This window comes from Conger conger, chromosome 2 (genome assembly GCF_963514075.1).
Source record: "Conger conger chromosome 2, fConCon1.1, whole genome shotgun sequence".
In the NCBI taxonomy this organism is placed as follows: domain Eukaryota; kingdom Metazoa; phylum Chordata; class Actinopteri; order Anguilliformes; family Congridae; genus Conger; species Conger conger.
In genome coordinates this window covers 17,634,332-17,659,925 of record NC_083761.1, presented here as the reverse complement: position 1 = coordinate 17,659,925, position 25,594 = coordinate 17,634,332, and the positions used below count along the sequence as shown (strand labels likewise).

The window sequence follows — 25,594 nt, the reverse complement described above, 5'->3', positions numbered from 1 at the left end:
AGGACATATACAGCACATTGCTCTCTGTGTCGCTTCAGAATGGCCCCTGTTAAGGCTGTTTTTGTGTTTAAAATAATACAAAATTCATATTGTTACATCCTGTACATTTTCATTTATTAATTCCAAAAAGGTAACTAATGCTTTTGGACATACAACCTTGAGTTGTGAGAAACACAGTATTGGTCATTTTTAATATTTTATATTCACTGTGGACTGAACACTGCCATACAATGCCACATCAATCATATGTATTCTGTCCACTGCGTATATGACATGGTCTTACAGCCTTATTTTTGAGAGCAAATCTCAAATATTTTAAATGTTGCAGACCTTTATTCTCAATTTTCAACTGAATAATACATATGAAAATTATTCAAAGAAATTCCTGAAATTATTCTCCCATTACTGACCTGCTGACATTAGAACTATAAATGTAATTATCCACTTTCTGTAGGATTCAATTAGTCCTCCCAAACTTAGACTTTTATTTTCCTTATGTACATTGTAACATTCTTCCAGGAAGCAAATTAATATTTGATTAAAACAAATTAATATTTAAGAAAAAGTTCAAAATCTTTTGTACTCTCCATAAATAGGCCCTACGACTTGTATTTTTAAATGTCACAAGGTCTAAAAAATATCCTCAAGCTGGAAGCATCCCCCACACCCTCTTGCTGTTGTTTGGCCCAGCTTGTGCTCTATCACTCTTTTGTTCATTCACAGATCTCACAGCTATATTCATGCTCTACTGGCAAAAGTGCCACCAATAGCATCTTCTTCCTATCAAGCGACAGCTGAAACGAGTCTGTGATTTAAAGCTAAAAAAACAATAATAGCAATTCCTTACCCATGCTACCTGGGCTGAAGTCTAGATGTATAATTTTAGCATGGTAGTCATACAGTGGCTGGTTCACTTTGGATGACTGGATCTCTGGATAAATTATCAATACGATTTTCAATCAAGACACAACTGGAACTTTTGGTAAATAAGGTCTTTTTTGTCATGATTGTGTATTGTTTTTTAAGTGGTTGGCTTGCGCAAATACTTTATGTGGAAAAAAGTTTCTAAAAAGCCTTTTACCTGATGCATTAATACCTCTGCATAAGTAATGCGAGAATCTGAATAATACATGATTCATATTACATTCTGTTTATTGGTAAGGTGTAGATGTGGACAGGTTTTCTACCCTTTCTGCTTTCAAAACAATTTAGAACTTGCATTTGAGAGTTTGCTGATTGTTTGTGGAAATAGGTCTTTAAGAACCATTAAAAAAAAAGTCTTGCCTGTGGTGAAGTAGCCCCTTTGGGCGAGAATAGGTTCAGCCAGAGGCTGTTATACGGAGGTGAAACTGGAGCACCGGGAACGATTGTCTGAGCCCCCCAGGCGAGCGGAGGGGGCGACAGCTGGGCCTCCTGGCAGAGCAGCAGGCTGGAGACGATCTGGGGAAGAAGGCTACTGGGAGAGCCTGATGTCAGAGGTGGAGGCCTTGCCCCACACTCCCAGACCTCAGAGCTGCATCGGCGGGATCGGGGTGGAGGGCTGGCTGCAGCAGCTGGAGCGGGTGCAGGGCCTCCCTCCCACCCATGCCAAGATGCCACCTCTCTCAGACCGGACCGTGTCCATGCCCACCCTGCACGGTGGGGCCCTCGTTCGGCAATACCCACACCAGGCCCGTGGGCGGGACTGCGCCCCTCGTAAGCCCATCAGCCGGCACAAGGCTCCACTGGGCAGCGAGGAAGACCTCTTCACCCCTCCTGGCCGATGGGAGAGGGCTCGTTTCCGGAGCTTTCCTCAGGTGGAGCCGGTGAGGGTCTCCGCACTGGCCTCGGTGAAAAACGGCTGGCTGCCCGTTCAGAAGAGGGCCGTGGTGTGTGACATCACCTGCCAGACCCCGTCCCTGAAGGACTCCACCTGTCAGGTAAGGCACCTGAAGCTGTATCCATGATTATGACTCACAATATCTTATTTAGGACATCACTCCAGCCAAACAGATTGCACAATTGATGTATGAGGGAGTTCTGGAGTGACAGTTAGAGTCAGAACTTTCTTGTTGGCTTCATTGCGGCAGGATCAAATTGTGTTCTATAGGTGGAGGAGACAAGGGCACACTGCCGACCAGGAGATAAGCTGCTTCAAAGGGAAGCACAATGCTTCCTGCAAACTCTTACGACCTTGGGAATAGTATACACTTTCTCTGTGAAGCCTAAGCACAAAAAGGCTCCACGCAAAGATCATTTGTTCCTGTCAAGTTTGGAATTGATGAAGCACAATGAAAGCCTCAGTAGAAAAGATGAGATGAGTTCTTCACACTTGGAGTACACATGAAAATACATAATGTATACTCTATATGCACTATATTCCTATTCTATCCTATTTTACTGTGGCAGCACAATTTCTGGATCCACTTGACTTGGGTCACTGACTGTAAAGAAGTATTTTTCTGATTTAGTTCCTCCCATAAAACAATAGAATTGTTTTTGCCTTACGTAAATCTTTACTGTCCACATGTAGACATTTTATGAACAATTCAGTATTGTACTGAAATAAATTATTGAATTATTTCAGTAGATCCTAAATAGTGTACAGCCCAGAATTTTGTGAATTATTTTGCATGGACAGCAGTGTCTGTGCCTTTTAGAAGGAAGTGTTCCAATTTTTCCCAAAATGTTCACAAAATGTATTAAGACTATTAATTTGATTTGTCAACTTGCTTGTGCAGAGCTTCAGCATGTATACATTATACATTACATTACATTATAGTCATTTAGCGGACTCTATTATCCAGCGGACGCGGGCGTTATTATCCAGAGCGAATCATAACCAGGGACAAGTGTGCTGAAAACCCAATAAGTAAATAAGTGCTAGAGCGATCACACAGATAAAAACTTGAACCTTTGTCAAATAATCCGATAACTGTCCAAGCAGCAAAACCACAGCAGCTAGAAGCAATTAAATGCAAGTACGATTACATATGGCATACACATAGCATATCTGGCTAATTATTACAATGAGGTAGGGAGGGAAAGGTGTAGCCTGAAAAGATGAGTTTTTTCTGCTCTTGAAAGTGGTCAAAAACTCTGCCATCCACAGGAAGGACATTCCATCACTTCACTCCATCATTCCACCACTGTATACACCGTAAACAGTTTACATTTATACGGCTGTATGGCAAATGAAACATTTCGGGTTAAATGCTGAGGGGTGCTCTAGCTTGCTCTAGGTTGGGTTTTAGTACTTAATCTTCAGGATTGCATGACCAGCTCCTTTGCCAATACACTGCACTGTTACTAGATCACTGTAGTAATTTCCCTGAGGTTTCCTCGATCATCTCTATTCCCTTTTATACCAGAATTATACCACCTTGTTTCCTCTCAGAAGTCATTCCCCAGATACTTGACCGCATTGAACTATTGACTGTTGTCTCTAAACAGTCCATGCCTGTTTTCTGTGTACCCTTTGATTGTGTATGATCATGGCAATGACTCGTGACTCTTTTGTAATTTATTCATTATTTCTCAATACCCTTTCCAACTTCCTCTGCAGTATTGCATGTAACTGTAGTCATATCTGTAACATCTTTATTTTGGTGTCAAGCTTAGAAAGAAACTGTTTAGCACATCTGCAATATGTCTATTATTGCAAGCAAAGCTCCTTCAATTTTGTTCAATTCCCCTAACCTCTTCTCCTGCAAAAAGAAATCAGTACTACCAAAAGCATTACACTGCAATGTACGTGTAATTTTATTATATGGTATTTCAAAACTTTTAAGCTTACTGTCTCAAAACTGACTGCATATAATATAGCACTTTAATTCTAATCATTTGTAATCAGTATTTTGCTGGAAGAGTTGGTGCAAGAAGTGACTTACTGGCATTTATCCTCTTTCTTCACATACGGGCTGATATTCAATAGTTTAGAATGTTTTTTTGACTTTTAATACTATATTTTATTCATCATGGTCATCAATGAGCGTTCAGTATTGAGTGCTGGCATCAAAGTGTGTGCTGATGTGTGAATATCTTGTACATAACGTTTCTTTTCACTGATGTGTTCATTCATTTTTTTCTCAATTTTTGTCTTTCAGGATCAATATAAGCTTTCCATCACCACCAGTAGCCCCAAATGCTATACGAGAAAGAATGGGTTTGACTATACAGGTAGGGGCACTACAGTTGGTGTGGATTATAAGAGTATATTCATAGAAGTAACACTTGAAACTGTACTTCCCTCTAGGATCTTTCAATGCACTTGTCCCTGGTTATGGGTATGCACTTTCTTGTACGTCACTCTGAATAAGAGCGTCTGCCAAATGCCTGTAATGTAATGTAATAATATAGAAACAAATCCTTTGTTTTCTGAAAACAATGAACCATTATCCATTACCAATTATTTAACATATAAATAGAATATATTTCCTGCATTACATTTTGCTAATGCAAATTAAATGTTTGTCCATTTCCAAAGAACGAAACACCATTTGGTGTTTTGGCAAGAAAAAATCTTTGATAAATCCAGCTTTCTTTGTTTTTATCCGTTGCATTTCTCTGTATTGTCATTATCATTATCATTATCGCCATCCCATCAGTGTGTAGCAATTCAGGGAAAATTGACCATTACAGGACTTTGCTTGGTACTCCTGTTCCCTCGTCAGACAGTAGCCCAATGTTACGCTGCTCCTATCACTAGTCGGGTCCTGTCTAACTGAATAGCCCTATTGAAAAATCACAATGAGCCCACGAAACAAAATGGGTTCTGCATAGACCCTGTTTTGTCTGTTTCCGAACAGGGGATGGATGGAACACTGCCAGAAGAAAATAAAGGGCTAGAGAGAGCGAGAGAGACAGAGAGCGAGATGGAGTGTGTGACTGAGGAAATGAGACCAAGAAAGAAATACTTAAAGAAAGTTAGAGAATAAGGAGGAAAGAGAGACAGACAGAGAAAGAGAAATATAGAGAGACAGACAGAACAGAAAGCGAGAAAGGGGGGGGGGGGTCATGGGTGATATGAAAAGTCAAATGTGATGCATACGTAAACCCTATAGGGTTTGGCCCTGAAAGTGATGCCTCTCTCTTGGTGTTTCAACAGTCTTTCTTGTTTCAGCTCTCCTGGCTCTTCTCTTGTTTACATATTAATTATTGGGCCAAGCCTTTGACTGCATATACAAACGATAGCAATCTGGAGATCCGCAGTGGCAAGGGACGGCATAACAAATTCAATGCTGTTTTCACCAGATGCAGCAGCTGTTTGTCTAATTCCCAGCGCTGCTTTAGAGAAGACAAAAAAAATCTAAGAACCGAATGTTATCATTTTCTATTCTGGTGAAATTGTTTTTGGATTCATATTATTTATTTTTTTTCTTTCCATTGGGAGTTTACTCTGAACTGCCAATCAAACAAAGTCAAAAATCTGTATGCAGCTCATGCTGGAAATAGCTGGAGAAAACTTTGAACGATGAATTAAAATATACGCATGCACACAAACAAGCGTACGAATGAGTGCTATCCTAAAATGACCTGCTTGTTTTTAGCACTGTCAATACTATATTTGTGTTCTTATTTCACAAGAGTCCTGGTAAAACACTAGATATGTAGATAAGGTTTTTATGTTTTTCAAAGCCTTAATTTGTTCTGAGCTTATTTTTTGTTTAGAGGCCATTGCAAACCAGCATTTACATACATCAGTCATTTATTTGTCAAAGCAAAAATTCTGAGATTTTTTCTGCAGAGCTTGGAGGGTGGCATCCTACTGCAGGGTGGCTTGCAAGTGCAACTGAAAAAAATACAGAGGTAGAATACCACAAGGTTAAAAAAGAGGACAGAAATACCTTTGGGGCTAGCTTGGACACAATTAAAAATGGCTTTCCCTTCTTGATCAAAACAAATAATTTTAACTGGGCAGTGGGAGCCCAATCTGGGAGGAGCTGAAGATTACCCCTCTGCTAACAGAAAAGAAGGCATGGCTCGCTGGTTTGTTTCATTACGGAACATTGTTCCTCCAAGCTGTCCGCAGGTGGAAGATTGTATGTGTTCCATGGCTTTGAAATAATATTGGGCAGCATAGATACGTCTATTTAATGCAATTTTCTACACTGGCTGGGAATTCAGCGGGGAAGAAAATGTTTTTATTGCATTTCAGTCAGTCAGTTGATGCTGTCAAGGCAATAGACACATTCATAGCGTTGGATACAACGCTGAAGGAAATTTAACGAGTGAACGTTGTAACAATGGTTTGCATTTTGTTTTCTAAGGCTGTGATTTAAAAGTAGCTTTGACATCCTAAATAGATTTCGTCTGAAAGGTTATCCTGTCAAAAATGCACTGTAGTGTGATTTTAATAAAATTGCTTACAACTCATTCTTTTTTTATTTATTTGTAATGCATTGGTTTTATTTTGAATTGAGCAACAGCAACTCACAGATAGCTCTCGTGATATCCTTAGGCTGTATTTGGCTTAGGTTTCTGACACACTTTGCTCTATATTACAGCTATACGTTGTACAGCTATATGCAAATAATTGTATTATTGATTTCATAAATTGACAGTTGATACAGTACATAATAAAAAAGCATTGTTCCTTGGCAAAATTGCATGAGGGATTTGCTGCTTTAAGATATGCAATAATGGAATTCATCTTCTGTTGGCATGAAATATCCAGGCTATGAGAATTTCAGGGAAATGTGTTTTTGCAGTTTGTCAATGCTGGTGCCTCTCCAAGCTCCAAGCACAAATACCAGTACTGTATGTGACAATCCAGCTCAGTCAAAGAGGGGTTCTCTCCCCTGGTGTGAAATCCAGCTTGAAATACCAGCTACCAGTTGTTTCACAACATAGCTTGAACTGGTCAAACCATGTTGAGTATAGAGCTGGTCTAACTGGTCAACCAGATACCAGTGTTTTTTTAGCTGGGTCTAGATTTAATAAATAAATAAAGTCCACCTTTTGGGACAACAGATAAAACATATTGAAAATAAAGAGGAAGAATAAAGGCCAACACCCATTATCACTTTCCAATAGCATGTTTTAGGAAATGACACTATTCCTTCATTGCCTGTTCCAATGTACTGTAACAATAATCAATATACACTAAACAATACACAACATTGTACACCAGACCTTGCCCCTGGACAAAAACCCAGAGACGTGTCAAATTATGAATCCCAGATACTGTACTACGCAACAGAGGGTGAGTGGAAAGCACAGGACATTGGTATTTATGCGTATCGAATGTTTTCTGAGCGAAACAGGCTGTTAATGTTTGCGTTCGGCTATTTTTCTCTGCCCTGGCGGCAGATGGCAAATGACAGTTATAGTGAGAACGTCGTTTATTCATGTGCTGCCTGTTTCGGCAGGCTCCATTATATCCACGCGGACATAAAAATGTAATTAACAAACAATGAGTGGGGTGCCGTTAATGAGTAAATAATCATGAGACACAAACATTGGTGCTGGAGAAGTGTTTGGTTTTATGGGGCCGACGTACTTGCACAAGCTTTCTCTGCATTTTACGTTTTTCTCCCATACATTGTGACATGACAAGTTAACTTCTTAGTACTGTATTAAATGTAGGCCTACTGTATGTCCTGAGGGAATAATGTCACTAGTCATGCTTCGTATTCCTTTACCTGCGATCAGCAACTCACAGTTCTTGAGGGCCGAGAACTGCTGGTAGTTAGGTGTGAAGACAGTCTTGCCAATCGGTAGCATTATACAATGCTTACCCAGCAGATAAGAAAACCAGGACTGGGGTTGATGATGTAGTCATTTATGATTACTCATGTGAAGCCTTCACAGAGGGAATCCTCTGGATTTTCTCTAACGCATCCAAGCTCTTGAATTCAGTTTAACCTGAAACCCTGAAAGCACTTTGAGCCATCAGATTTGGATTTAATAATGGACATAGGTTATCGGTGGCATGACATGGCAATCATACAGTCGAAATGAGTTGTCCAGAACGATGCTGCTTGCTCTGTCATTTTAAAGCAGCAAGGTCTTATTTCCTCAATGAGTGCTCTGCTCATCCCTCAATCAAGGTTTGCTTTTGTTAATGAATAAATGAATTAATGAATTAATGGACATCAGTGCATGACTGCCTAGTTCTTGAAAGGAAATATGAGGACAAGGGGATGTACATAAATTATTAATGTGGCTGAACAGATGGCCGGGTACAGTGGCAGTTAGGGGTTACCTTGAACTGAAATTGGGATGATCTGTCTGGTCTGGGGACATCTGTCAGTTGAATTGGCACACCGTAGGTTTGGCTGCCAGAGGTCACAGTCTTCCTCAATTACCTCAGAGGGCATGGGTCAAGACATTGTCCACATTAATCTGATAACTACACTATGTTTCATTTATAATCCTAATGGGAAACGTCCATATTTTGGGCTCTGGGTTTTACCCCGTTGCCCTGGAAGAGGATTGGGCTAGGGTGGTGTGATAGAGTTTGCTGCTTGTTTAGTATGAATAGCTTTTTATTTAAAAAAGAAAAGGGAAACATCCATTTTGCTATGGTATAGCATAGTTTCTGGGGTAGGTCCTAGCCTTGTATGTACATACAGTGCAGTATATCATATTTTTAATGAGCTATGTGTCTTTGCTTCTCCTGTTATATTTATACTGCATGTACAAAATTAAATACATTATTTAAATATTTATATTATTTTGTTAATGCTATTTGACATAATCGATTAATAGACCCCTGTATGCTGTTTGGAAGGGTTCTGTGAAATCATATACTAATTTATAGTATAAAAATTAGTATATATAGTATTAGTATATAGTATATTATAGTTAATTTCAAAAAATGAAATAAAAAATAAAAATATGTTCATGCATAAAAATGCATACATATATCAATGAGAATAAGATACATTCTACAATATATGACATAACTTGCATTGTAATCATATATTTCCCAAAGAGAAAACCATACATTTTGGGGTCAATGTTCACTTTTATCCATGTAATTCCATCAGTACTATGTGTGTGTATATGCATTATTAATATCAATGCTAATGTTAGGATTGATCTACACACCCAGCATGTGTTGCCCCAGAGATTACATACACATCACCTTGGCAACAAGAACAGGTTGAGTTCAACCTGCTGGAATCTCTACATGTTGCCTGTGAAGCTAATAATTTTGAACCAACTGAAATAGCCTTTGCTTTTATCAGACATTTGAAAGTACACTCGCTGAGCACTTTATTAGGTATTTATTAGACTTATTTTATTTACTTATTGGTCTTCTGCTGCTGTAGCCTATCCACTTAGAGATTTGATGTGTTGTGTGTTCAGAGATGCTCTTCTGCACACAACTGTTGTAATATGTGGTTATTTGCTTTCCTGTCACCTTCCTGTCAGTTTTGACCAGTCTGGCCCTTCTCATTTCACCTCTCTCATTAACAAGGCATTTTTGCCCACAGAACTGCTGCTCACCGGATGTTTTTTTGTTCTCTGCAAACTCTAGAGACTGTTGCATGTGAAAATCCCAGGAGATCAGCAGTTTCTGAGATGCTTAACCACCATGTCTGACACCAATAATCATTCCACGATCAAAGTCATGATCACATTTCTTCTCCATTCTGACATTTGGTCTGGAAAAAAAAAGGCTGAACCTCTTGACCAAGTCTGCATGCTTTTATGCTTTTAGTTGCTGCCACATGATTGGCTGATTAAATATTTCCATTAACAAGCTGGTGTACAGGTCTATCTAATAAAGCGCTCACTGAGTGTAAGTGTTGAAAAAATCTTTTTAAGAAAACAAAGCCCTTTTATTTGAGACTGAAAGCTGGTAAAATTTGAAACTCCCTGCACTGTATGTAATAATTATGACTGGGAGGAAAAGTAAGCTCTATTTGCATATTGACTGACAATTTGTATGCTTTATTCACAGAAGGGGAAGCAAGAAATAAGAGCAGTACACAGGCAAACTGCATGGACCCCAGAACTCGGAGGGTATCTGGACAAGCCTCACCGAATATTACTCAGGTAACACTGCACAATGTCTGATTCCTCATTAAGTTCATATACTGTAATAATGGGATCCTACCACAACATTATTCAGCAAATCTTTTCAGTCAGCCCTCTCTTCTTTGAGAAGTAAGAAATGTCTGTTTTGCTATCAGTGTCAATGTAACTTTGTATTAATGCCTCACTTTGTTAAGGTAAAATTTCTGGGAGTTGCCTTTAAACTTTAAACCAAACCTAAACCTTAGTGAATAAAATCTCCAAACGGATGGATAAAAATGAATATAAACACTTAAAAGGTGAACTCAGTTCTTTATGTGTCTTAATTATTTTATTTTATCTCAGTTACAACACAATGGCTAAATTAAAGATTTAAATGTTTTGTCCTGGCAATACTTTTCCGAATGAAATGTATGAAAAAGGCCTTCACACGTGCCTTGCTGTAGAATATTAAATATGGTAATACGGCGCAGCTCCTAAACATGGTAATACCCCTGTAGTGAGCTCAGATGCTCCTGCTATATCTTTGTTGGAGAAAGGGACAAAAAACATGACAGCTTCAACAAAGCTGCCTGATCTGAACATCGATAAGATTGTCTTTTTTGACAAGAAAATTCTACTTTTTTAGCTTGCAAGCTAGTAGTTTACATATATATGTGCAAATTACTAGCTTGTAATTTCATTGGATATGTGTAATGCAAGGGATTCGTTTGTATATGTAAGTAATTCCAAATGTGCCTTTCAACAATTAAATGAGCTACCAATGTCCTGCACTGATTTCAACCGATAATTGTATTTCGCTGATGACAGCAACATCTCTTGGTTCAAAGAAGGCAATGGTTGTTCTCTCTGCTCTGTGTATCTCCACCCTTTTTGATGTTCAGGAAACCCCACTTTGCATTACCTCAGTGTCGGGAAAAATGTAACTGCCCATCAGACTAAACATCACCATGGTAACAACAGCAGGTTGAGTTCAAACTGCTGGAATCTCACAGAGATGACAGCGACTGTCTGCCTTGGCCACAGACCCTGATCACAGAAATGGCCTTTGTTGAGGTTAGACACTTGAAACAGTGTCTAGTGGAGAAAGACAATCTTCTCAAGGCAGAACGATAAAATGCCATTTCATCTCTATCCCTCCCCACTCAGGCCTCAAACCTGGCTTTGCCGGAGGGCGATTCGCCAGTTGGCCGGGAGAGGTGGAAGAAGGGATGGGTAGAGAGGAGGGCGGCGTTTTTCACCGATGGGATTCATTCTGGTGACCACACCGCCATGCCGCGCAGACACAGCCCTCTCCAGAGAACAGCAGGCATTTCGGTATGCTCGCGCTCCACAGCGCCCCCTGTTGGCATGGAGATTCTGCCTACGAAGCGGGGGTTTTCCTCCATCACGGGCACAGCCCACAGAGCCCCCCGGTCCCATGTGACCCCCTCGAGCTCTGGGACTGCAGCCAAATCGGAGGAGAACTCGAAAATCGAAAGCCCGCCAGTGAACCGCCCCGGCGAGCCCATTGTGTGGAGGAGACGGGCGTCCGCCATAAAGGCGACGGACATCGGGCGGAGCGAGACCGGCCCAGGGAAGGGGCCTCGCGAGTTCAGGCACAGCTACACCGAGGGAGACGGAAAGGACGACGCTTTCTCTCGTTTCTGCCAAAGGAGCGGAGGAACACACCCCGCCCAGACCTCCACCTGCACACCGGGGTCCGCTAACGCCGCCCCGCACCCGTGCAGGCCTCGCTCCTGCTCCCTGGCGGACGCGGAGGTGAGCGGAGAGAAGCTCTACAGGTCCTCCCTGTCCCTCTACTTATGCAGACCCTCCTCGGGAGACCCGGGGAGACCCCCGCGGCCCCTGAGCTTCGCCGGAGCTTTCCGCCACGCCGACCCCGGCCTGGGCGGGGCTCCGCTTCCGGCCGTGAAGCAACCAAGCCGCGCGACTCCAGAAAAAGCTAAAACAGGCGGCGGGAGAGATGCCGCCTGCGGTGTAAACACAAGGCCGCTCTCCGCCTGCCTGCCTGGTGCGGGGGTGAACGCTGAGTCCTCCCAACAAGATGTGGGCACCAGGCAGAGGCTCGGCCTTCACCCAGGCCAGAGGTGGAGCCTGGAGTCTGCTGCTGTAAAACCGCAAGGTACTGTACACTACAAAAAATAAAAAATAAGTCAATATTAACGGGTAATTTAGACTTAAAATTGTATTTCTATTACTTTTTTGCTAAATATGACAATATTGCCAATCAGGTGAGACTGATTGACTCATTTCAAGATTTGCCAATGGGGTAAGAAAATTTCACTAGTCTAGCCAATGGTAAAACTAAGCTAATATCTTCTGTGATGGAAAAAAAAGAGTTTTTTTGGCCTTATTACAACACTATAAGTTAACGCTTGTTAAGGCAGACATTTTGCAGTTTAACATGCATACCCAAGGCTCAGGTTGTCTTTTAACATTCATTCCATAGAGTTGGTTTAGGAACAGATAGTCCCATATATTTTAACTTCAGGGTCCTTGGGGTAAGCGTGTCAGCCCTGATTCTGCAGGTTCGATCCCCAGCACTCAATGAGATGGATTGTGGGCCATTGACCGCCATCTTGTCCAGGGGGAGGGCTGAGAGATCAAAGCAACAGATAATGCAAGACAATATGGATGAAATGCCTTATTTCAGCTGATCTTGCTGATCTTTAACCTCCCTATTATGTTTTGGGTCAATTTGACCCCATTTAGTGTTTGACATCTCTTAAAAAATCAGGTAACCTCGCTTCATATTGACACTGTATGATTTTTCAAATTTTCTAATTTGGTGGGACTAAATGGTAAACATGCAATAAACATACTGCTAAATCCTGTACCAACTTTGTATTCAAATGTGTTGTGTGGGGTTCTTTTGACCCTCAGATTTCTTAGCAGATGATTCTAGTGGCACTTTCCCAAAAATTCAATGTTTACAGAGTCATTTGGGAAACAATAAGAAGGCAACAACCAAAGTGTCAAAATAGTGTTTATTTTAGCTGTTGGGCTCAATTAGACCCCCCAAAAAAAAAGCGGGCATAAAATTTTAACATAATAGGAGGCTAAGCGAAACACAGACAAGAAACAGATCTGCGGCATCGTATTGTCCAATAAGACTGCAGTGAGCAAGGAGCTCCTCTCCACTCCCACGTTTTTGCTCATTTACACCTCAGTTGATTTTCCCACACTTGGAGCGCATGTATAATCTATTCCCAGTCTCAGGGGCAACATTGTGCTTCCAAGGGAATTATAAGCTGCAAGGCATACTGGAAGAAAACTTAACTGACTTCAACTGAAGTTACAAAATCAAAGCGCAAACTGCGATTGACCTTTGACTTTGAGGCAGTGTTGCTTTTTTGCTGTATGCACTTTTCTGTTTCCTTCATTGATTTTGTTGTAGGGTGAGTGTCATGTGCAGGTTATGACAGAGAGTGACAGCGATATGTTGTTTGGTGAGGCATTATGGCAGAGGAAACCACAAGTTTATTATGACAGGAGGGCAGGAGGGCATGCACACACGTACGATGTGCACACATTCAGTCACACAGATCAAGATTTGCAGGCAGACATGAACAGACAATCGCACACACAGAAGCTTCACAAGCATACATTACACACATAAGCACACCCGGAGGTGCAAGCGGACACACGTGCAAGCATCCACATAGACAGACGAGCACATACGAATGTACCCACACACGCATACACATGGTCGCACACAACATATGGATACACTATCAGAGTAGAGAAGTCTCCATGTGAATGACAGACATGAAGACACGTCGTCCGGTGATTGTGTGGTCACTTCATACCCTGAGATTGATACGATACTATACGATAACATGTAGTTTTCTCAACCTTATACTTTTTATTTTCAGCTGTCTCGCCAACCATCAATTTGGAAGGCCGCAAGATTGATCCGGGCCTAAGGCTTGTCCTTGTTTTTTCCAGAAAGTGGTTCACATCAAAGCGCTGAAGCCATTTTGGCTCTGAACGCTGCCTCCATTATCGCCAACATAAAACTCCAAACACGGATCAACAAGATGGCCAGCCTTCGTTCGCAGCAAGAGTCCAAGAAGGTCCCGGAACCGGGAAATGAGATGGGTATGGCGCCATTTTTTTCTACCATGGCTGAGGTTCAGTGCAGCTCATTCATGAAAACAATTAGCTAACAAGCATTCAAACTGAACAGGACAAAACAGAAACAGTGAAAGGTGTGATTGAAGTACACGGTCACTTTTGAATGACAGTGCCGTGGGGATGAGGGCAGTAAAGAAATATATTCTCCACACTCCGGCAATTACGACATGATTCCAATAACCAGGGGCCGACTGGGACAGAACACATCCATTTTATGTTTAAAATTAAAGGGCAAACTGTCTTCCTCTGGTGGTAATCGGACTCTGTGAAATATGGGTACTTGAGATAGGCCCGCACTAAAAGTCATAATGAGACCAATTGTGATGAAACATTTGTTTGATCTGCTTGTGAAACACAGTGGAAAGTTGTTGATTTAATCCACTAGGCTGCACTGGCCTGTTCAGTTCTTTATGCCTGACTATACATCAGTAATGGTTCTGTAGCAGCAGTATTTAGTATTGACCACCTATGACCAGCTTAAAATACCAGCTACCAGCTGTTTCAAAAACCAGCTTGAGGTTGTCAAACCATGTTGAGTATAGAGCTGGTCTAACTGGTCAACCAGCTATCAGCTATTTCAAAACCTAGCTTGAGCTGGTCAAACCATGTTGAGTATAGAGCTGTTCTAACTGGTCAACGAGCTACCAGCTGTTTCAGAACCTAGCTTAAGCTGTTTTATTTCAGCAAGGTGGTGTAGCTAGTTATTACTCAGTTATTACTGCTTCCTGTCTATGCAGTGGAGGATTCTGGGAGCCATGAGAGCAGTCCCCCTGATGCGGGGGTGGTCAGACGAGCCCCAGGCAATGCTGGGAGGAAGGCACGGCCACGCCCAATTCACTGGCAGGAGCCTCTCTCTCACCAGCAAGAGGACAGTGCTGCCCCGTTAACTTTAAGAGTAAGTTTGGGCTCACCCACAGCTGGCCTAGATTCACAAAGAAACTTCCTGTTAGGATTGTGTGCATTAAATCTGATATAAGAATAAAGTGTGTGTGTGTGTGCGTGTGTGTGTGTGGTTCAATGATACATTAAACAAACATGGATTTTTTTCTGTTGCTTTCTGAATTTAAGCTCTGGATAAAGTAAAAATGCGCTATGCTATCACAAGAAATAAAACCACCTTAAATGTTCTAGTCCAATCAATACTTTTTATTTGAAGCTCTGCAGTAACAATACAATAACCATTCTTTCACCAAGAAGGTCAGTTGACGACAAATTCAAATCTGAAAAATACACAGTGGTGCAGTCTTTGCAGAGAATATTGAAATCAAACCGATTTAAAATACAAATATGCCACATACAACTAGATGAGAAAGAAACTGAGCCCAAGCACAATGCACTAATGCACAAACTAGATTAAAAAGAGCAGGAGTTTGAAAGCATATTCAGGATTATACAGTTAAATACATGCAGACGAAATTCATTTTGTTTTTCTGTAGTTGATTCCAGTCCAGTGAATTGTGACAGAAGACTTTAGGAACTTTAGGAACTCTTCGATGAATACATTCAGAGGATCTCAAACACAAACAAAATGAGTGCCAGTGGTTCTGCATGCAGTCCTTGGCATAAGCCGACCAATCACGGGAGATTCCCTCAGGGAGTATCTCCACCCACACGAGCTGCCACTCTTCTGCTACAACACCATCACTACAAACAAACCTCAGTAGCAAACAAATGACAGAAAGAATGAATAAATGTATCCCGTTGACATGTGGCCTATCTCTTAAATGATTTCCGACTGTGTTATTACCGTACAATACAGGAATTATCGACAAATCGCAGTAACAGCAACAATGACAACAAAGCATATCAGTGTCAATAGCAGAAACAACTGCCGTAACAGTTGAAGTACCTGTAATGGTAGCAGCAACAGTAACAGGAGAAATAACAATAACAGTAACAGCAGCATTAGCAATAACTGTAACAGTCACAGTAGCAGTCGTAGTAGTAGTAGTAGTAGCAATAATAGTAACAGTAGCAATAGCAATAACACTGGCTGTAGTGGAAGTAGCAATAATAATAACAGTAGCAATAACAGTAACACTGGCTGTAGTAGTAGCAATAATAGTAACCACAGCAATAGCAGTTACAGTAGCAATAGCACTAACAGTGACACCAGCAGTGATAAAAACAGCAATGGCGCTCTCTCTGCAGGAGGCCCTGCAGCTCCTGAGACCAGGCTTCATCAGACGCTCCCAGCGTCGGGTCAGGGAGGTCGAGCAGCGGGCACTGAAGAGGAGGGCCTGGCAAGGGACCAGGAGGGCCTGCCGCACCGAGCCAAATCCCCCCAGTGGTACCGTATCCTTGATGCACACTCACGCACCACGCTAGGCGTTTCTCTCCGCAGTCTTCCATTGTTCCAATGCAGCTGCGGTGGCCAGATGCCACACGCGAGACCGTTGTGTGAAGTCTGACACAAAGCGTCAGCTATGCAGCTGAAAGGACGTCACAATGTGAAAAACATCTCTTTCAATGCCACTGGCAGCATTCCCATCATGAATATGAAATCAATTCACAGTATTGCTCATTATTGGTCATGATATCACTGGAATGTTTCTTTGTCATTAATTTGTTCATATAACACCCTGTTTGGATGTACGAAGCAACTTTGTGTTGTTGTGTTATTGCCATTGAGCTCGTTGAGTAGCTTGCTCGCATTTCAGTGGATTGTCTGCCCTCTGCTGGTCAAACAGCTGAACTTCACTTATGGGAGTGTGTCCTTTCAAAATCAGATCTTTTCCTGATGGAAATTACCATTTTAAGTATAGCTTAGACTGGGACAAATGGACTGATTAATTTGTATATTTCACTATTTCCTGACAACTCAAGAAAGACAGTCTTTTTCTGTTACTCAAAGTAAACAGAAGCAGCAAACAATGTTATCCCTAATTTTTGGCAAAGGAACAGAGCATATAGTAGTTCTTGGCTTTTACGGGAGTCCCTTAGATGTGTATATTTTGTCATTCATCTAGCAATATTCAAGGTCTGCATTAAGCTTTGAGAAAAGCAATGAAAGCAATGAAAGATAAAAAATAAAAAAAAGCATTCAAAGTAGTCCAGACCATGAAAAAGCATGTGTTGTCTTCTCTGAGGAAAACATACTCATCTCTCATGCTTTAAGATGGCATTTGAATTTACATTATTTAAAAGGTGGGTTTTTTTTCAGTAACTGAAGCGCATTCTTTCACTGCTAAGCTACCCAAAATGTGCTTTACTTTGAAGTCATTCAGTAGAGCCACAACATATGCAGCTTGAAGCTACAGGGCTTTGACGGTGCACTTTAATGATCAGATGGTTAGCCCCAGCCAGTCTTAACTCCTTGCACAGGATTAGGTTTATGGGAGTTCATTAGACCTTCTTTCTGTAGACACACATGTACTACAGCTACCATTGAATGTGAATGTATTTGCTTTAGCAAACCATTGTGGGAGGGACCTGTTCTTTTAAAGAAAAGTAATCCATTGTTATCTGAATTGCCTGTAGTTTCAACAGTTTCATAACATTAATAAAAAATGATATGATCTCATTGATAAATAGGCTCTCCCGCACTTCACGGCTTGTGAATATTGTTTTTCACTCCATCTGATACTTTTAATCGAAAACTTGCATAAAATGGACGATTCACAGGCATCTGGTATCGATGGCCATATTGTCTATTGTTGGAGTTTGATTAGTCCTGAAACAATGCATGCATTCCATTGTGTTGTTTCTATTGCGATTGCCATTTTAAGGTAAAGCAGCTATCGATTGATCATCAGATGACAAGTAGTCTCGCATTGGAATCTTAAGCACCGGAAAACATGGAGACCAACAGCTTTCCGTGGATCAAAATATACAAAACATAGCGCATAAGCACTATGCAAATACATTTGTTTAGAAACAAATTAAGGTAACCGTAAAAAAGCTCAAGGGCAGTTTCTGAGCTTTTGTTAATTTATAAAGAGATTTGTTGGAATGAAAGCAAGTCCCATTGTAGGAGCTCATTTGATAAGTAGTTTAAGGAAGATTAATTAGGCGGAAATATGGGTATCCTCACATAAAGGTTTCAATCATGCTGTCTGAGCCTTTTATGTGCAGTGCTTGATAACACAGGTAATATGATTAGGATCAAACTTTTCACCCCAGGGAGGCAAAAACAGTTGGTCTAAGCATCTGAACTGTGGATCTTTTGCTCCATCATGACTTTGTGTGTGTGTGCGTGTGTGTGTGTCTGTGTGTGTGTGCGTGCGTCCGTGCGTGCATGCACATGTGTGCATTTGCATGTTTGTTTATAGACACCCATTCTAAACTTGCCGACAGAGCCATTGCGGGGAAGGAGAAGTTGCTCAGATCAAAGAGGTAAGCTATATCAGTTTCACCTTCAGCAAGTACCCACTCCTCTCTGTTCTGATATTACTGTAATAAGTATATACACTCATAGCTTTAGTAGGTAGACCCATACACCGGCTAGTTACAGTAATGTTACTATTTAATCAGCCAATTATGTGGCAGCAACTCAGTTGTTCTTCACGCACAACAGTCTCTATAGTTGAGAGTGGTGCAAAAGAACAAAACACATCCAGTGAGCAGCAGTTCTGTGGGTGGAAACATCTAGTTAATGAGAGTGATCAGAGGAGAATGGTCAGATTGGTTCAAGCTGACAGGAAAGTGACAGTAACTGAATTGGCATTACACTACATTACAAGCATTTGGCAGACGCAGTGCATACCCATAACCAGGAACAAGTGCACTGAAAACCAGCCACCGGCAACCCCATAGGCCCCATAGGGTTAATGAAGATTAATTAAGCCTAAATATGGGCATCTTCACACAATGGCTTTTCTATTTTCAGTTCTTGATATCATAATATGATGACTAGGATCAGTTAGCCACATGTTATAACAGTGGAAAAGATCTCTGAACACACATGTCAAAATGGACTGCATTTAAGTGGATGAGCTACAGTAGCATTAACCAATAAGTCCAAGTAAAGTAAAGTAAAATACCAAGTAAAGTGGTCATTGAGTGCTTATGTAAAACAAGGATGCATATGGTTTTCTATGGTCCAGTTGTACATGACTTAAACATTCGCTCTCATTTTGAATAGCTTTTCCCCACCCTCTGTCTCTCTTGCTTTTTCTTTTGAATGGAAATAACAGCAGTGCAGCTGACATGAACAGACAGGACGAAAAGAAGAAAGTGGTGTCACAGGCGAACCGACTGCGGGCTGCGGCTTTTAAAAAGGTAAGACACTCAGCAGAGTGCGCTCAGCAATGGGATTTTGAGTGTATACTCAGCAATGGGATTTTGAGTGTATACTCACCAATGGGATTTTGAGTGTATACTCACCAATGGGATTTTGAGTGTGCCCAGAAATTGGATTCTGAGTGTGCTCTGCAAGGGGGTTTTGAGTTCACTGCACGATTCACGCACGGGGCTCTACAATATATGCTTGTGAAATGCGATTGTGGGTTCTTTAAGTGGCGTGAGACTTTGTGTTGAATTATTACCATCATTACTACCTGATTTACTAAGCCTTCATTCAGAGTACCTTGAAATGCTTACAGTTTTATATCATCACAGCTGGATTTTTACGGAAGCTATTCTTTCGAAGTGCCTTGCCCAGGCTGTAGCAACATATGCTCTACCTCAAAATAAACATATAGAAACTGTACTGCCTCTGAATTCTGAGGGCACATACTGTTTTAAGCTACTAATTCTTCTTGTGTGTAGTAATTAAAATGTAAAATTTCCCTGCCTCTATTGAACCTCTAGTGTAAAATATAATTGTTATTGTAACATTGAAAGCCTTGGTTTCAAGAAAAACTGTTATACATTAAGGCACTGCAGGCTAAATGCGGAGTTGACAGCACTTCATTAAAAATTCCATTTAGCCATGTTGTCATATGTATAACTAGGAAGCGGAGTGCGTGGAATATTTAAACTTTGGTCCTAAAAGCTCAATTAAACTTTGAAAGGGCACAGATGTTGTGGTGAAGGAAAATTCATATATAAAACCTGTGTGTTCTGCACTGCAGTAAATGTTAAATATAATAGCTACACAAATGCCTGAAGGTAGTCTCAGATTAATTGAAATCATTGGAGTTTCATAGCTACTGAACCTTTGTGTATTGAAATGTTACCAGCCAAAAAAAACTAATCAGAAGGTGGAGGAAGGTGCTCAAATTAGATGTGGATTTTCAATTTCTGAGGTGTAAATTGGTTTGTGGGAATTTTAGCACTTCTGACAGAAAGGTGGGGAGGCTTTTCCTGTTCTCACAGAGCATTAGACCATCTTTGGACACTTCTGCCAGATCTGAGAGTTTCGAGCATTGATGTGTGATGTTCTGATCTTATCTAAAGAGCTTCGCTGAAAATGTTTCATCTTCAGAATGTCTTTAAGCTATAGACATGACCACACACAGGAGGCTCAAAATATTTATAGTTGAGAATTTGGTGAGAAGGACATGTGGAGAATAAAACTGAGTGGAATGGAACATGTTATCAAGATTGTGTGTGTGTGTGTGTGAGAGAGAGAGAGAGGGAGAGGGAGAGAGAGCTAGAGAGAGAGAGATAGAGAGTTGTATGGACCTGCTCTGTGGCCCATCCTGTTAAGGCCCTAGAGTACATGATCCATGATCCTGCCAGTGCCTACTGTTACTGGCGGCCCTGCAGGGCATTACGTGATTGGCACTACCGTTGCCCGTGGAGGGAGGATAACGATTTCTCATCGCACGTCAGTGACACCCGCTGGTCTACTGGGCACTCGCAGTTCACCCGGTGAGCTGCCCACAAAGTCTCTTCTGTCCACTCCTGTCTGTGCAAGCCTGATTTGTCCAACGCCGTGCGAGAAGAAGCCAGGGCTATGTCACGTGAAGGAAAACGCGTGCTTCCCTGCAGTTTCCCAAATCTATACACAAAGAGGGGGTCAAGATGTCATGATGAGTACAGCCGGCTGGCCAGATCTTTTCTGTGTTCTCCTTGTGTTTCCGTGGATTACTCTACTCCGGTTTCCTCCCACAAAGATATGCATGTGAGGTGCTCCTGCCGTTGTTCTTGACCAAGGCCCTGGCCTCAGAACTGGAGTTGGTCCCCGGGTACTCCACTGTGACTGCCCTCTGCTCCTAAGAAACGAGGACCGGTCAAATGCAGAGGAAAAATTACCCCACAGGGTTCAATGAAGTATGTCTCATTCTAAGAGTTTTTGGGAAGAGTTTTTTTTTAAGTCAGGTCATTGCAAGTTATATCGCAGAGGCCATAATGAGAAGTGAAGTCCTGGGCCTGAGATTTTGGAAGTGTTTGACATGCTCAAGACTCCACTTCCCATCAGTCCCTTTGCAATTTACATAATTCCCTGTCTAATGAGTGTTCCTCTGTGGTACATCTGATCCCTAAACCCTGCTGTATGCGATCATCTTATCTGCAGCACTGTAGCAGGGAAGTGTAGCTGGCGATACTCTGCTGTTCATAGTGTTACTGACGGATATAGGCTCTCTCAGGCACCGGGAGCCCGTGATTAAATTACAGCTCTCCTTGTGGCATGTTGCCATTGTACCTACCCATTTACTGCAGTTCTCTGGCCTAGATTAGAGGAAGCAGATCTGGAATGGAATTATCTCTCTCAGGCAATATGGTTGCATTAATCTAAGCCAGTAGAGGGTGCTATAGGGTAAAGAAAGTCCAAAATTAAGGAACTCCAGTCATTGAAGTTCTTAAATTCAGTGTTCCAGTTATCATAATTGAATAGATTCTTATATATTGTTTGAGTAAGTAATTATATTATTTGAGTTGATTATTTTTATTTTTATTTTATTTTGTTTTACAATGAACAATTATATTTGATGCACACACCAAGTGAAAGGAGAGTTCAGCTGCTGCATGTCTAAGCTCCTCGGGGCCCTGGGTCTTCAAGGTCACCTGGATTTCATTAGATTCCTCTATACCGCCCAGCCACAGCCAGCCAACTGTGGCACAATCATTACAGGAGACTGACTTTTGTACCTGAAAGAAATTGATCCAAATGCAGGATTTCAGAAAGATACCAAAGGTTTGGTTCAAAGTGAATAGAACACTATTCCAGAGATACTAAACTATGCAGCCACAAAACATAGATTGAATCTCAATTATGTTATGTGGGTGTTGCTGCGTGAATCTAAATGTATTGTGTCTGATCCACAATCATTGATATTATACCAATGGTTGTGCATGAGAACATACTCAGCTGTTCTCCCAGGCAACCCGGTTTAGCTGTGAAGAGCCTCTTTGTCCTTAGTGGTGGACGCATGTGAGGCCAATGGTACCACGGTAACAGAAGGGCCTTTGCTGGAGCGGTGACGGAGGCACGGCGGAGTTCTACGAGGGCGGAGCGGAGAACCCTCCCACGGGCCTGTTCTGTCACGACCGAGCCGGAGACAGGGAATTGGGTCTGGTGTCCTGGCGTAGGCAACAGAGACAAGGGGGACAGGTGGAGCCGGCAGGGGGGCTGACACCGCACTGCGGGGATGGATGTCCGGGCGCGAGTTTAACGCTTTTCGGCAGAGACGGGAATATCACGGGGGAACGAGGAACGACAACTGCACCCACAGAACAGACGAGCGGGAGGGGTTTGGTTTCGGCCACGGGGCGTGTAACAGGAGTGGAATGGGTGTGTCGTGTCATGGCGCCTACTGCCTTCGACAATTTTGGTCACAGCCACGTTTGTGCTTGTGTCTCTTGGCAGACCAGATTCTTCGGAGGAACTTGGACTGAAGGAGCCCGGGAGGAGAACGTGCCAAAGCCTGGCCCAGCCCCTCAACTGCACCTGTCTAACACCTGTCCCTGTGCACAGGCTGCTTCTAAACCAACTGCGCCATTTCAGGAGGGCGCGCACTGCTTCTGAAATGCTGTTTCATTTATTAATACCACTATACCAGTTATACTGCTTTTGTGTAGCAAAACAAGAAAATATAAAAATCCTCTGCACATTCAGGTTCTTGGTGTTTACCTAAGATGACATGTAATCAAATGAATGGAGGTTCAATGTGTATGTGGGTATGTTTGCAATACCAGAAGACTAAATCCTAGTAGTGTTTCCTTGGTGCTTACGACTATACTATAGATTAAATAAGCCATTTAAGTTTAAAAAAAAATTGTGTGTACCTGTGTCTGTGTGTGTATATGTGTCATGCATGTGCATTCCTTTATTAGCTACTGTTGATATATTTCACCATATTCATTCTATAAAATCCTTCTTTTTTTAAAATTAAATTAATTTATTAATGCAATTGGTATTTGGGCAACAGACTGGGGTCTGATACATTTTTCTTCTCCCTTGTGCCCTCTTGTGGCTCTTAAGGGAAAAAGAAAATGCTATTTCAATCAATTAGTACTCTTAGACGAGTTAAAAGTAGACGTTAATTTGCTTCAACTAGACGTTGATAAGCAAATAAGCTGTCAAGAAACTAAGTCCTCCCCATCAATCACTGTTAAAGTTAAACCTGCAGTTTTTAATGTGCCTTTCGGGAACAAGAATTCCTATTTAATGGAACTCAGGAGACTGACACTGAAGGAGCGCTTTGTCAGAAAGGTTGTCGAAAATGAACTATGTGCTGCCATTGCAGATCAGATATGCTTTTAAAAGAGGAAATATAACCTGTAAACATGGCTTTGTGGACCAGGAAAATATATGTAGGAAGCTTGCTGTGTTAAGCAGAATTAACAACAAAGCATCAAACTTCACTGGTGCTTTGGGAACGCTCATATATTTGTGTTGTATTCATTTAGATATCTAATGAAAATGAATTATGCTGCTGTATTATTTCCACCAGACATAATCTGTTTTTTTAGAAATTCCATTTGAGAAAAATACACTGAGCTGATTATGAAAGGCTGTGCTTTTTGTAATTTGTGTCTCTTGATAAAAATACATGTTATTCCCATGATAACCTTTACAAATATTACAAAACACACATTTAGCAAATATTATAAATCCCTGGTTCTTCCAAAAAACACATTCTCAACAAACTATCTGAAATTGCATATATAATGTTTTCCTTTGTGAATGACCTGCAAATAAATTACTGCTGTTTATCATTCATTTGCATCAAGCATCCAGATTACTGTGGGGAAGTAATTTGTAAATGGAGCGTATAAAGACAGGCAATTATGGTTAATGAAGTGAGCTTGAAATATGTTCCAGTATTTCAGATAATAATAATGGTATAAAGCACTACCCCTGTTTTAAGTGTGAATCCAAAATAAGCACCAGCTAACCCTCTGTTAATGGAGTAGGTCCAAATCAAACAGCCGCTATTTGGTCACTGACAGGACAGTTTGTGGCTATGCCTCTGGGCCTGTGTTAAGCTGTGGTCTGCCATAAGTATTTGTTCAGCATGCTCACCCCCCTAGCCATACAGTGCCAATGGAGTTTACAGTACATCTATGACTGTCTTCCTAGACCGTGTTTGACCAATGCTCACTCTTAATTCATCGCTGCTTTCCTACCTTCCTCTTCTACACCTCCCAGCCCGAGCACATACGTATGTAAATGACTAGTCTAGTCAGGACAACCATCCCTGAGAGCGTGCAGGCAGAAAATGCACTTCTGCTAATGGAAGTGCAAATATCTGATGGCAGTGTGTGCTTCCTTTTCCACTCAAGTTTGTGCTGCTCTGTTCACAACTTCAGCTTCTAGCCATTCAGTCTTGCACTTTAAAAAAGGACCAATTCCTCCAGAATGTCCATAAACTCTCTCCGTCATTCATAATTTATAAGTACTCACTTGCTTGGCCAAACTGCGTTGCGCCTTGCCTTCAGCTGCCAGTTACATTTTTCTCTGTAAATCATATAGAGAATAGGTCAGGTTTTCTTATACCATGCCAGGCGGTGGCTTTTATATTTCGAAACCATGAAGTAGCTTTGGAATTGTAGTCACTGTCCCCAAAGACATCCGTCATGTTCCCCTGCAACCGTTGCAGAATAGTTGGAAATGTAGTACATTGTGTACAGTGTAACTACGGGATCTGACATTCGTGTGCACTTGCCACGAGCAGTCCATTTTGTCTTAAAAACAACTCTCATGTAAACAGCAGCAATGAAACATAGTATATGGATATGTATGACTTCTTCAGAAAGCATAGCCTGCGTTGCGCGCAGTGTTAGTAGGTGCTCAGAAACACAATGATGCAAATATGAATAAAGCATGCTCCCTTGTTAGGGCTGCGTTGACTAAAGCTAGACAGCTACCTCGAAACACAAACGTGCGCTGAATTTTCAGAATTCAAATCTAATTCTGCGTGTTTCCCTGATACTTGTCTGAAACCCGGTACAGTGAACGCGCAACCTTGCCAAGCCGCAAATTCGGCTCTAGGACCTCGCGGACTTCCTTGGGCAAAGCACATGGTCGTACTGTGAGACAAGACTTTGTTCATTGGGGGGAAAAAACGGAAAAAAGAAGACCGTTGTCATTTTCAGATTCACATTTCTGCTTCACTAAATTTTCTGTCCTGTTTTTCTCTTAGTGTGTCTTCTTTAT

At 41.5% G+C, this 25,594-nt stretch overlaps 1 protein-coding gene across 1 annotated transcript; it reads left to right on the top strand.

The window, feature by feature from the left end:
- Positions 1–903: 903 nt before the first annotated feature.
- On the top strand, positions 904–22,830 carry c2h10orf90 (chromosome 2 C10orf90 homolog). The gene is made up of 12 exons (XM_061225313.1): positions 904–982; positions 1,299–1,919; positions 4,086–4,158; positions 9,893–9,987; positions 11,116–12,091; positions 13,918–14,070; positions 14,844–15,001; positions 16,258–16,396; positions 18,378–18,441; positions 19,242–19,326; positions 22,394–22,589; positions 22,802–22,830. The coding sequence occupies exons 1-12, from the start codon at positions 920–922 to the stop codon at positions 22,828–22,830; spliced, it is 2,652 nt and encodes an 883-aa protein (XP_061081297.1). The 5' UTR covers positions 904–919.
- The last annotated feature ends 2,764 nt before the right edge of the window (positions 22,831–25,594 follow it).